Raw genomic sequence first — 11807 nt, forward strand, 5'->3', positions numbered from 1 at the left:
CCAAACAGCGACGTACATGTGCTCGTGCCCGTACAACAACAAAAAATAAAGTTTCCTAGCTGGCTGTGAAAACTCCTACATCTAAGACTACTAATGGGTTTGTAAGAAAAAGAAGTACCAGCTTTTAGTCAGCCTATGCCCATTTTTTTCCTCAGTGACTACTAAACCACGACATAACCGTTGCAACGATTGCCACTACACCGAACACCAACGATCCGACAGCCACGAAGTCCCGACCCACAGTTGGCTTGTAGCAACTCTCAACTGACCCCACAGCCGTTGTTCCGTTCGACGAGTGCAGCAACCCGATGTCTTGCTTTTCTTCGTCTTGCACGCTCTCCGGACGATTGTGGATGAGATCCCTCGATTCTGCGTCCACTTCCTCGGTCAGAGTACGAGGGCCAAACGTCTTCACGCTTTTCCATTTCGAGACGAAGTGCAAACAGGCGGGAATAAAGAAAAGTACCGTGGTGAGAAATATTCCCGCGTAGTCGGACACCGTCACCAGATTCGACACGAATACGGACCCGATCAGGGGCACCGTTGCCATGCAAAATCGCCCAATGCGTATAGTCGATCCCGTCAAGGTGATCCCACTTACGTCTTTTACCAGTGAAAACAATATGTTGATGAGGACATTGACTATGAGCGGATACCCGGAGCACAAGTCAATCGACGGAAAGACGACAAGCAAATAGGAGTAGATTCTGAGAATGATGTTGTGACCGGGTCCCTTCGTTTTAAGCTAAAAGAAAGAGAACGATTAAATACAAGGAGTATAGCGAGAGTGGAAACTTACCCACGTAAGAGTGCACGTCTCATTGACATCTCTGCCGTAGAACATAGCCACCGTGATGCCAACGAGTAGATAGAGGACGGTTGCCAGCATGAGAGCGACTGTGAAGATGCGTTTCAAATGTCTCTTATTGCTCACCGACATGCAAAACGTCGGTATCATAAAATGAACCAGGAGAGCGAACGTCACAACGGGAATAACGCCGAACCATTGCTGAAGGTCGAAATGAAACCAAATGCGAGCCTGCGTGTCGTTGCTGTTGTGCAGCGTGCTGTTGATATTCGTGCCGTTGTGAATGTTCACCATGGCGCCGGCAAACGAATAGAGAGACATACTCACAATGACAACGATACGAAATATGCCCATGATCGTTTGAAAAACGACCTGCGAGTGCAAATCGAGACAGGAGAGCGGCACGACAATGACGCCGTAGATGACGAGACAGAGCGAATAGGCGTTCCAGCAGCCGCCATCCGGATGAAGTTTGTGGAAATAGTCCTTGCTGTCGCACTGTTCGAAAATTTTGCCAGAAAACGGAATTTCCGACGACCACGAACTCGCCGCCAACGTGCCGTAGATCCATAGGATGATGAAGCCGTTGGCGACGACGGCGACGTCGTAGATGTGACCGATCCACGGATGAATGAAAAGTCGGCATAATTCGCCGACTTCGAATTTTCGATCGTTGCTCACGAGTGCCACGCGCCAGCGACGTCGGCCGCTTTCGAGGCCGCTCTTATAGGACTAGAATCGAAGGGAGAAAACATGTGAAAACGTTTGGCCCCGGATAAGGAAATTTAATTGCCGCGTTCGATTCGACTGTGTAAACAGTACAGTCGGTACTAAAAGACGGTCTCTTACTTCTGCTCTTGCCATTGCTTCGATCGTCCATTCGGCGGCTGCGATTGCAAAGACGGCGATGATGACGACGAGGAAGAGACCGTAGAAAACGCCGCCGCTGTACAAGACGTACGGCATTCCGAGAAATCCTGCGCCGACTATGGCGTTGAGGCAGAAGAAAAGCGCGGCCATCGAGCCGTGGTTCGCCATGATGTCGATGACGTGTTTTCCTGTCACGAGAAGGAGCACGTGATATCTACATGACTACATTGACTTGGCGCGAAAAAAGCAGAGCCAGCCGGACAAAGGTGCTCAAGATGCACCTGCTCCAGGTGCGCTTTCAACCTTATCTGATCACCCAGAGGTCTTGGGGGTTGGCAACGAAAAACGGTCACAAAAAATTGCAGTGTTGTGTATGACGCTAGGTACCAGAAACTAGTCTTATTTAGTAATAACGATTTGGCTTACGCAAAGAATTTCCTATGCTATGTGATTGTGTGTGTGATAGAGGAGGATAGGGAATCTCCTTTGTGAGTGCATTACAGAGTAACAGTTTCTAGATACCTGTACCTTTTCACTGCTTCTGTGTTGCCTGCCTGCTTGCCTTATCAACAATGACCAAAATTCTTAGGTACGGAGTAAGTAACTAGAACTTTCCATTGACATCAACGCAGCATAAGGTTAAAATGAGCTTACTGGGGAGCGCAGTATGTACCAGCTTCATTGAGTAAGTCCGCGTCCGTTTTCAGTAATTAGTAAACCAGGACATAACCGTAGCAATGATTGCCACTACACCAAAGATCAATGATCCGATAGCCACGACGTCATGACCCACAACTGGCTTGTAGCAACTCTCAACTGCTCCCACAACTGTTGTTCTTTCTCTAGAATCCGCGGCTCTATTTGACGAGTGAAGCAAACTGAGGCCATACTTCGAACGGTAGTGGATGAGTTGACTCGGTTCTTTCAAGTTACCCACTTCTTCAGTCAGAGTACGAGAGCCAAACGTCTTCACGCTTTTCCATTTCGAGGCAAAATGTAAACCGGCGGGGAAAACGAAGAGCGTCAGGGTGAGAAATAGTATTGCAAAGTTAGTCACGGCCACCAAGTTTGACACAAATACGGACCCAATGAGGGGCACCGTTGCCATGCAAAATCGCCCAATGCATAGAGCGGATCCCGTCAAATCGACCCCACTCACGCTCTTCACAAAAGAAAATGATATGTTGACCAGCACATTGACTAGGAGCGGATAGCTGGAGAGCAAGTTAATTGACGGAAAGAAGATAAGCAAATAGGAATAATTTCTGAGAATTTTGCTGTAGCCTGGTGTTGTTGTTGTCCACTAAAAAAGAACGATGAAATACAAGAATTACAGCTACATAATGAGGGTGATCATCTGATAAGAAAGCCTTCAGATAATCAATTGATTAGTGCAACTAAACGTTTGTCCGTGTACATGCACACGGAAACGTTTAGTTGCATAGGAACAGGTACGCAGGACTTACCCACGTGAGAGTGCATATCTCATAGACATCTCCGCCATAGAACATAGCCACTGTGACGCCAACGAGTACGTAGAGGAATGTGGCCAGCGAGAGACCGATTGTGAAGATGCGTTTCAAATGCTCCTTAATGATCACTGACTTGCAAAACGTTGGTATCATAAAGTGAACCAGGAGAGCGAACGTCGTGACGGGGATAACGCCAAACCCTCGACGAAAGTCAAAATGAAACCAAATGTGAGCCTGCGTGTCGTTGACGTTGTGCAGCGCGCTGCTGATATTCGTGCCGCTGTGAACGTTCACCATGGCGCCGGCAAACGAATAGATTGACATGCTCACGATGACAATGATACGAAATATGCCCATGATCGTTTGAAAAATAATTTGCCAGCGCAGATTGAGACAGGAGAGCGGCACGACAATGATGCCGTAAAAGATGACACAGAGCGAGTATGTGTTCCAGCAGTTGCCGTCCGGACGAAGTTTGTGGAGATAGTCGTTACCGTCGCACTGTTCGAAAATTTTGCCAGAAAAGGGAATTTCTGAAGACAGAGAGCTCGCTGCCTGAGAAGAGTACATCCACAAGATGATAAATCCGCTGACAACGACGATGACGTCGTAGATGTGACCGATCCATGGATGCACGAAAAGTCGACACAATTCGCCAACTTCAAATTTTCGGTCGTTGCTCACTAGTTCCACGCGCCAGCAACGTTGTTCGCTTTCGAGGCCACTTGTATAGGACTATAAAGGAAATATTATTTTAAGCCCGGACACGGAAAATCGTTTGCGTTCGATCGAATAACCAAAAGAAGCGATGACGTCCGTCTTACTTCTGCTCTTGCCATCGCTTCGATGGTCCATTCGGCGGCTGCGATTGCCAAGACGGCGATGACAGCGACTAGGATGAGACCGTAGAAAACGCCGCCGTTGTACAAGACGTACGGCATTTGAAGAAATCCGACGACGACGATAGCGTTGAGGCAGAAGAAGAGCACAGCAATCGAACCGCTGTTAGCCATGACGTCCGGCGATGGGAAGAGGGGAGTTTTTAATATCACTAATGGGGATCACGGCAGTGACGGCACGCCTTCCGGCACAAAGCAGCACGACCAAATCGGAATAGAATAGGAATAAAAACAGCGCTACCAAATCGCCTGTCGTTCACGTCTCGAAAGCGAGATCGCTCATACGAACCGTCGTATTGCTCTCGTCAAACGAAGCCAACGTCATGGGAGTCACTTTTCCTTCGTCGTCGGAATCGTCTTGCTCCTCTTCCATATTCGTCATGAGCGCATCGCCGTCATATATATCTTCGCTCACCTCTTCGTCCATAGCAGCGGCTCGATAACAGTCCAAAAACGATAAAGATGATGGCACACTCAACTGCCCGAACGTCCGCTGGGGCCCAATCAGAGAACAGAGCGGCTGAAAGAAAAAATTCGCGTAGAGCCAACTGAAGAACATGATCAACATGAGAAACGTGCCGAGCTGCGTATACGCGAGAATGCTCGACGGCATCATCATAGCGCCGGCAACGAACGTCGTCAAGGCGGCCATTGTGACGGCGGGACCCATGTGCTTGACGGAAAACAGCGTGCGTTCGCGCCGTCGCTCGTCGGGACAAACTCGATAAGCGACGCCGTAATGAACGGTGAAGTCGACCGACAAACCGACGGCAATCGACATGGCGACAGATTCGAGAATATTCAATTGCCAGCCGAGAAGGACGAGCGTGCCGACGGTCGACAGGAGCGTCGCAGCGATCGTGACGACGGCGTATAGACTAATGACGATATTGAACGTCGTGATAAGAAGCACGACGAAAGAGAGACCGACGGAGAGACCCATGGAGACGAGCGTGCCGAAATTGAGACTCTTCTGCAAATCGTAGAAGGTGAAGTCGCCGTAGCCGGTGAACCAGCCGTGACGCAGCTCGGACGGCGCCGACTCGGATATCGCGTCGAGCCAATTCTCGACGCGATGCCACTCGCGATTCATGTCAACGTAGACGCGCGAATCGTCGAGCGTCGAACGAATTGTGACTTCGATCGCTTTGAGATTGCCCTCGTCGTCGAAATAGAGACGATCGTCGGGATACGTCAATCCAGCGACGGCGCCGAGTTGCGTTGCTATCGACCAGTGTTGCAAGCAATACGCGAACGTATCGGCGTCCGTCGGCAGAGTCCCGACGGCGCAGCATCGACGACTCGTCTCGTTGACGTACGACGCTTGGACGGCGACGTAGGCGTCGCACGATTCGGTCGTATTCAAAAAAGCGAAAAAGTCAGCGACCGAGCGTATGAAACAGTCGGCGTCCGACGACAACGGATATTCATAGACGAATGATTGATTTTTGAGCTCGTCGCAAAAAAGCCCAAGCCACATTTGCCCCGCTGGCGAGATCAAACTCAACGACGGTTGAGTGAACGTGAGGTGAAAGTTCGAATCGGAATCATCGTCGAGTGGAACCATGTGATTGCCTGCATCTTCAGCTTTCACGCCGAAAACGAAAGCGAGGTACATGCCGTCGGCGGGATTGGGCGGATCACGGAGACCGTTGAAGGCAAAATGCGATTTCATGTCGAACTCGTAGCGCGACAATATATCGGACGTTCGAAACAATTGCCAACTGCTACTCGTCGGCAATTGAAGTCGCGGTTTAACGAAGACCGCCATTGACATGCCGACGGCGAGTGCCGTCAATACGACGAGAAGCGGCCACTTGAACTTCGTGACGAGCATCGGTATCCACTTCTGAAAGGGAATAGATAAATACCCCGTTAATCGTTCATAATACGTGCCCACGAAACGCTTCAAGCTAAAACGCGACTCGATGTACTTCTCGTAGAAAACGACGACGGCTGGCAGCCACGTGATCATAAAAACGTAATTGACGAGAATCGCCGTGCCAGCATAGAGACCGAAGCATTTAACCGACGTTATAGGCGAGACGATATTCGAAATAAACGCCGTCGCCGTCGTGAAACTCGTCACGAACATGGACAGAGCGGCGTGACGCAGCGTCATGGCAACGCGTTTCGCCGTCGACGAGTTTGGATGACGTCGCTTCGTCTGTCGCCAGACGTCAATATAGACGAAAACGTCGTCGGAGCCAATGCCAAGTGCGATGACGATGGCGATGACGTTGAGAAAGGCGAAGAAGGAGACGCGGAAAACGGTCGTGTAGAAAAAGTAGGCGACGCCGAGCGACGCGACGAAGGCGACGATCGAGAGCGTTGTGATGAAAAGCGACGACGTGTAAATCCACATGACAAGAAATATGATTGCGACGGAGAGCGCCGGATAGACGACGTCACTGAGTAGACGTTCTTGAAAGACGTCGAAGGCGATGTTAAAGTCAATTCCGACGAGCGCGACTGAGCCACGACGAATAGGTGACTCCAGTCGATCGTGGTAGAGATCGAGTAAGAAGTAATCGGATTGGATTTGAGGAAAGAGAAGGGTGTAGCGGAGAGCGGGAAGAGCGCAGTTTGGACAGCGTGCGACTTCTTGTGTAAAGTCCAAGTCGATGAGATACTCGAATAGGGTGAATACGTATCCGGATTCGGAGCACTCGCGAGGCACGAAGGGACAAGGGGTGTACTTGCAGTCGTTCGTTAGCGTGTTATTGACGAAATACGGAGCGCAGGTGACGAGTCGACGTTTGAGTTCGACCAAGTCGCTCGACTGAAGTGAATCGCAATCTTTTCGCCCGGTCATATAGACGAGTAGGTTGCCAATGGAAACGTCCGGTTTGCACGTGCCGTTGCGCGTGCGTTGACACGCGCTGTCGAATTCCGAAAACGAACGTATGGTTTCCGTCGAGATTTCGCAGACCGTTTTGATGGAGTCGAGTTGGAGGAGATCGTCGCCTTCGAAGCCGACGACAACGTCTGTATCAAAATTGCTGCTGTCGAAGTTGTCGTTGTCGTTGTCGTCGCGTCGCTTTCGAGTTGGAAGCGATGCGCCCCGGTGTAGGCTAGAGTCATGATGAAGATGTCCGATCGTTCGGCTTCGTTTTCTGATGGGCGTGCCTCTCGCTTCGAATCCCTATGAGATTAGATTGCTTAGTAGAAGTCTAGAGACTGTCTAATTGCGTTGCACTTTCGTCGGATCGGAGAAGTCCGGCAGATCGTTGGTAAGGAGACCGACGAGGGTCGTTGTGAGGATGAAGGCAAAGACTAGTGCTATCATAATGCTCGGAAAGCGAGCAACGAACGCAGAATACCCCATATTTCCTCTCACCCTCACAGGATTCAGAGAGGCGTGCGCGCTCGTTCTTTCACGTGACAACATCAGCGAGTTTCATAGCTTCGTCGAGAATCACTACGTCGGCGACGGAAAAGTGATCCACGTCACCGGCTTCGAGCAGAGTTGTCCCATTTCCGTCGTTTCTTAGGCTTCAAAGCAGTTTCCGTCGTTTCTTATTAGGCTTCAAAGCAGTGTCAAGCAAATTCAGCGGTCGTTCGACGCTTATCCTCCCTACGAGAACACTTTGCGACTCTGTGCAAAACGGTCGTGAGTCCATTCAAGTCAGTCCTTGCGTGGTCGAACCTTGCCTGAGTGCCGCCTACTTCGGCAAAGACAATAAAGACTGAGCTGAGGCTGTTGCTTATGTTGAAAAGAAAGCACTGTCTTACAATGAACAGCTCATACTGTACAAAGTCAGAATGTTCAATTTCTCTCGTTCTCTTGATTAGCTGCTATTCAGAGAGTCGACCTGCAGAGAGTAACATACCACTGTTACACACATAGCAGTACCAGATACCTCTTCTTGAAGAGATGCGACCTTCTCTTTTTCAGATCATCATCGCATTCCTTCTGTGTCGAGAACGTAAGAAAAACATTTTTCGTTCGGCAGGAGGGGTGTCTCGATCGAGACCTCGACTGAGACGTCTTGAGGCCCATGTTGAGTGGTTCTCAAGACCCCGACTTATTTTAATAAGAGTCGGACCTTTTCCGAGTCGTGACGTCTCAACATGTAGACCATTGTTGAATGGAAGTCTCCTGTCCGCGAAACCGTTCAAGACGGCTAAAGAGTAAAGACGATAGTCTTAATAGATCTAGAAACACTCAATGGCAGTGATTGCCAAGACGGCGATGACTGCGACTAGGATGAGACCGTAGAATACGCCGCCGCCGTACAAGACGTACGGCATTTCAAGAAATTCGACGACGACGATAGCGTTGAGGAGCACAGCAATCGAACCGCTGTTAGCCTTGACGTCCGGTGAAGGGAAATGAGATCACTCCTTCCGGCACAAAGTAGTGTACCTTTCGTTCGTGATGCTAGCTAGCATTCGATGAAACAGCTCCATTGATCCCTGTACGACGTATCTGCCTCTGAGAAGTGCATATATAAATACATATAGACAAAAATCGTTTTAGAACAGCGCTACGTCTCGCATGCGAGATTGCTCATACGAACTGCCGTTTTGCTCTCGTCAAACGAAACCGTGGGAGTCGCTTTCCTATCGTCGTCGACGTTAGCGTCTTTCTCCTCTTTCTTCACCGTCGCGTCGCCGTCATTTTCGCTCACCTCTTCGTCCATAGCAGCGGCTCGATAAAAGTCCAAAAACGCCAACTGCGGCGGCACTGTCAACTGCCCGAACGTGCGCTGGGGCCCAATCAGAGAACAGAGCGGCTGAAAGAAAAAATTCGCGTAGAGCCAACTGAAGAGCATGATCAACATGAGAAACGTTCCGAGCTGCGTATACGCGAGAATGCTCGACGGCATCATCATAGCACCGGCAACGAACGTCGTCAAAGCGGCCATCGTGACGGCGGGACCCATGTGCTTGACGGAAAACAGCGTGCGCTCGCGCCGTCGATCGTCGGGACAAATTCGATAAGCGACGCCGTAATGAACGGTGAAATCGACCGACAAGCCGACGGCAATCGACATGGCGACCGATTCGAGAATATTCAAGTGCCAGCCGAGAAGGACGAGCGTGCCGACGGTCGACAGGAGCGTCGCGGCGATCGTCACGACGGCGTACAGACTAATAACGATATTGAACGTCGTGATAAGAAGCACGACGAAGGAGAGACCGACGGAAAGACCCATGGAGACGAGCGTGCCAAAATTGAGACTTCTCTGCAAATCGTAGAAGGTGAAGTAGCCGTTGGCGGTGAACCAGCCGTGACGCAGTTCGGACGGCGCCGACTCGGATATCGCGTCGAGCCACGTCTCGACGCGATTCCAGTTGCGATTCATGTCGACGTAGACGTTCGTATCGTCGAGCGTCGAACGAATTGTGACTTCGATCGCTTTGAGATTGCCCTCGTCGTCGAAATAGAGAAGATCGTCCGAATACGCCAATCCTGCGAGGGCGCCGAGTTGCGTTGCTATCGACCAGTGTCGCAAACAATACGCGAACGTATCGGCGTCCGTCGGCAGAGTCCCGACGGCGCAGCATCGACGACTCATTTCGTTGACGTACGACGCTTGGACGGCGACGTACTCGTCACACGATTCCGTCGTATTCAAAAAAGCGAAGAATTCGGCGATCGAGCGTATGAAACAGTCGGCGCCCGACGACAACGGGTACTTGTAGACAAACGATTGATTTTTGAGTTCGTCGCAAAAACGCTCAAGCCAAATTTGCCCCGCTGGCGAGATCAAACTCAACGACGGTTGAGTGAACGTGAGGTGAAAGTTCGAATCCGAATCATCGTCGAGTGGAACCATGTGATTGCCTTGATCTTCGGCTTTCACGCCGAAAACGAAAGCGAGATACATGCCGTCGGAGGGATTAGGCGGATCTTGGAGACCGTTGAAGGCAAAGTGCGATTTCATGTCGAACTGGTAACGCGACAATATATCGGACGTTTTAAACAATTGCCAATCGCTACTCGTCGGCAATTGAAGTCGCGGTCGAACGAAGATGGCCATCGACATGCCGACGGCGAGTGCCGTCAATACGACGAGAAGCGGCCATTTGAACTTCGTGACGAGTGTCGGTATCCACTTCTGAAAGGGAATAGATAAATACTCCGTTAATCGTTCATAACACGTGCCCACGAAACGTTTCACGCTACAACGCGACTCAATGTACTTCTCGTAGAAAACGACGACGGCGGGCAACCACGTGATCATAAAAACGTAATTGACGAGAATCGCCGTGCCGGCATAGAGACCGAAGCATTTAACCGAAGTTATAGGCGAAACGATATTCGAAATAAACGCCGTCGCCGTCGTGAAACTCGTCACGAACATGGACAGAGCGGCGTGACGCAGCGTCATGGCAACGCGTTTCGCCGTCGACGAGTTTGGATGACGTCGCTTCGTCTGTCGCCAGACGTCAATATAGACGAAAACGTCGTCGGAGCCAATGCCAAGTGCGATGACGATGGCGACGACGTTGAGAAAGGCGAAGAAGGAGACGCGGAAAACGGTCGTGTAGAAAAAGTAGGCGACGCCGAGCGAGGCGACGAAGGCGACGATGGAGAGCGTCGTGATGAAAAGCGATGACGTGTAAATCCACATGACTAGAAATATGATTGCGACGGAGAGAGCCGGATAGACGACGTCACTGAGTAGACGTTCTTGGAAGACGTCGAAGGCGATGTCAAAGTCAATTCCGACGAGCGCGACTGAGCCGCGACGAATAGGCGACTCGAGTCGAGCGTGGTAAAGATCGAGTAAGAAGGAGTAGTCGTAGTAGTAGTAGTCGAATTTAATTTGAGGAAAGAGAAGGGTGTAGCGGAGAGCGGGAAGATCACAGTGCGAACAGCGTGCGACTTCTTTTGTAAAGTCAAAGTCGATGAGATACTCGAATAGGGCGAATACGTATCCGGATTCGGAGCACTCGCGAGGCACAAAGGGACAAGGGGTGTACTTGCAGTCATTTGTTAGCGTGTTATTGACGTAATACGGAGCGCAGGTGGCTAGTCGACGTTTGAGTTCGACCAAGTCGCTCAACTGAAGTGAATTGCAATCTTTTCGCCCGGTCATATAGACGAGTAGGTTGCCAATGGAAACGTCCGGCTCGCACGTGCCGTCGCGCGTGCGTCGACATGCATTGTCGAATTCCGGAAACGAACGTATCGTCTCCGTCGAAATTTCGCAGACCGTTTTGATGGAGTCGAGTTGGAGGAGATCGTCGCCTTCGAAGCCGACGACGACGTTTGTATCAAAATCGCTACTGTCGAAATTGTCGTTGTCGTCGCGTCGCTTCCGGGTTGGAAGCGATGCGCCCCGGTGTAGGCTAGAGTCGTCGCGAAGATGTCCGATCGTTCGGCTTCGTTTTCTGATAGGCGTGCCTCTCGCTTCGAATCCCTATGAGATTAGATTGCTTAGTAGAAGTCCGGAGACTGTCTAATTGCGTTGCACTTTCGTCGGATCGGAGAAGTCCGGCAGATCGTTGGTAAGGAGACCGACGAGGGTCGTTGTGAGGATGAAGGCAAAGACTAGCGCTATCATAATGCTCGGAAAGCGAGCAACGAACTCAGAATACCCCATATTTCCTCCGGTGCCTATTTCCTTTCCTTTCACCGGATTCAGAAGAGGCGCGTGCGCGTTGGCTCGTTCTTTCACGTGACAAAATCATAAGCAGAGTTTCCCGTCATAATAGAATGGAGCGCTTTCAAGCAGGAGATCATCTCTAACTTTGTCGAGAATCACGGCATCTACGTCGGCGACGGAAAAGTGATTCAAGTCA

The 11807-nt window shown here is 50.6% G+C and overlaps 4 protein-coding genes across 8 annotated transcripts; all 4 read right to left on the reverse strand.

Annotated features, from left to right (window-relative positions):
• Positions 1–13: 13 nt before the first annotated feature.
• Positions 14–1863, reverse strand: LOC136184524 (transmembrane protein 104 homolog). The gene is made up of 3 exons (XM_065971433.1): positions 1658–1863; positions 800–1540; positions 14–745 (listed from the first exon to the last, which is right to left on the reverse strand). The coding sequence occupies exons 1-3, from the start codon at positions 1844–1846 to the stop codon at positions 152–154; spliced, it is 1524 nt and encodes a 507-aa protein (XP_065827505.1). The 5' UTR covers positions 1847–1863; the 3' UTR covers positions 14–151.
• Positions 1864–2050: 187 nt separating this feature from the next.
• On the reverse strand, positions 2051–4175 carry LOC136184512 (transmembrane protein 104 homolog). Its single transcript, XM_065971423.1, has 4 exons — positions 3975–4175; positions 3145–3885; positions 2333–2981; positions 2051–2282 (listed from the first exon to the last, which is right to left on the reverse strand). The coding sequence occupies exons 1-3, from the start codon at positions 4161–4163 to the stop codon at positions 2382–2384; spliced, it is 1530 nt and encodes a 509-aa protein (XP_065827495.1). The 5' UTR covers positions 4164–4175; the 3' UTR covers positions 2051–2282; positions 2333–2381.
• A 57-nt stretch (positions 4176–4232) lies between these two features.
• LOC136184331 (protein dispatched homolog 1-like) lies at positions 4233–8419 on the reverse strand. Of its 5 annotated transcripts, none has more exons than XM_065971232.1 (4): positions 7934–8419; positions 7785–7864; positions 7249–7714; positions 4233–7194 (listed from the first exon to the last, which is right to left on the reverse strand). In XM_065971232.1, exons 3-4 carry the CDS (start codon positions 7438–7440, stop codon positions 4306–4308), a joined length of 3081 nt encoding a protein of 1026 aa, XP_065827304.1. In that variant the 5' UTR covers positions 7441–7714; positions 7785–7864; positions 7934–8419; the 3' UTR covers positions 4233–4305. The 5 variants fall into 5 exon arrangements, with proteins under 5 accessions (XP_065827304.1, XP_065827312.1, XP_065827320.1 ...); XM_065971240.1 differs by having other exon boundaries at positions 7249–7717; XM_065971248.1 differs by having other exon boundaries at positions 7249–7864; positions 8099–8419.
• Position 8420: 1 nt separating this feature from the next.
• On the reverse strand, positions 8421–11631 carry LOC136184366 (protein dispatched homolog 1-like). Its single transcript, XM_065971260.1, has 2 exons — positions 11480–11631; positions 8421–11425 (listed from the first exon to the last, which is right to left on the reverse strand). The coding sequence occupies exons 1-2, from the start codon at positions 11606–11608 to the stop codon at positions 8540–8542; spliced, it is 3015 nt and encodes a 1004-aa protein (XP_065827332.1). The 5' UTR covers positions 11609–11631; the 3' UTR covers positions 8421–8539.
• Positions 11632–11807: the final 176 nt, after the last annotated feature.

This window comes from Oscarella lobularis, chromosome 1, assembly GCF_947507565.1.
Source record: "Oscarella lobularis chromosome 1, ooOscLobu1.1, whole genome shotgun sequence".
NCBI lineage: Eukaryota > Metazoa > Porifera > Homoscleromorpha > Homosclerophorida > Oscarellidae > Oscarella > Oscarella lobularis.

Excerpts from the sequence above, each read along its gene's own strand:
- LOC136184524 (XM_065971433.1), bottom strand. The coding sequence starts at position 1,846 with ATGGCGAACCACGGCTCGATGGCCGCGCTTTTCTTCTGCCTCAACGCC. Across the intron at positions 1,541-1,657 it reads AAGCAATGGCAAGAGCAGAA|TCCTATAAGAGCGGCCTCGA; the intron begins GTAAGAGACCGT and ends CTTCGATTCTAG. Across the intron at positions 746-799 it reads AGACGTGCACTCTTACGTGG|CTTAAAACGAAGGGACCCGG; the intron begins GTAAGTTTCCAC and ends TCTTTCTTTTAG.
- LOC136184512 (XM_065971423.1), bottom strand. The coding sequence starts at position 4,163 with ATGGCTAACAGCGGTTCGATTGCTGTGCTCTTCTTCTGCCTCAACGCT. Across the intron at positions 3,886-3,974 it reads AAGCGATGGCAAGAGCAGAA|TCCTATACAAGTGGCCTCGA; the intron begins GTAAGACGGACG and ends TTTCCTTTATAG. Across the intron at positions 2,982-3,144 it reads AGATATGCACTCTCACGTGG|TGGACAACAACAACACCAGG; the intron begins GTAAGTCCTGCG and ends GTTCTTTTTTAG.
- LOC136184331 (XM_065971248.1), bottom strand. The coding sequence starts at position 7,440 with ATGTTGTCACGTGAAAGAACGAGCGCGCACGCCTCTCTGAATCCTGTG. Across the intron at positions 7,195-7,248 it reads ACTTCTCCGATCCGACGAAA|GGATTCGAAGCGAGAGGCAC; the intron begins GTGCAACGCAAT and ends CTAATCTCATAG.
- LOC136184366 (XM_065971260.1), bottom strand. The coding sequence starts at position 11,608 with ATGGGGTATTCTGAGTTCGTTGCTCGCTTTCCGAGCATTATGATAGCG. Across the intron at positions 11,426-11,479 it reads ACTTCTCCGATCCGACGAAA|GGATTCGAAGCGAGAGGCAC; the intron begins GTGCAACGCAAT and ends CTAATCTCATAG.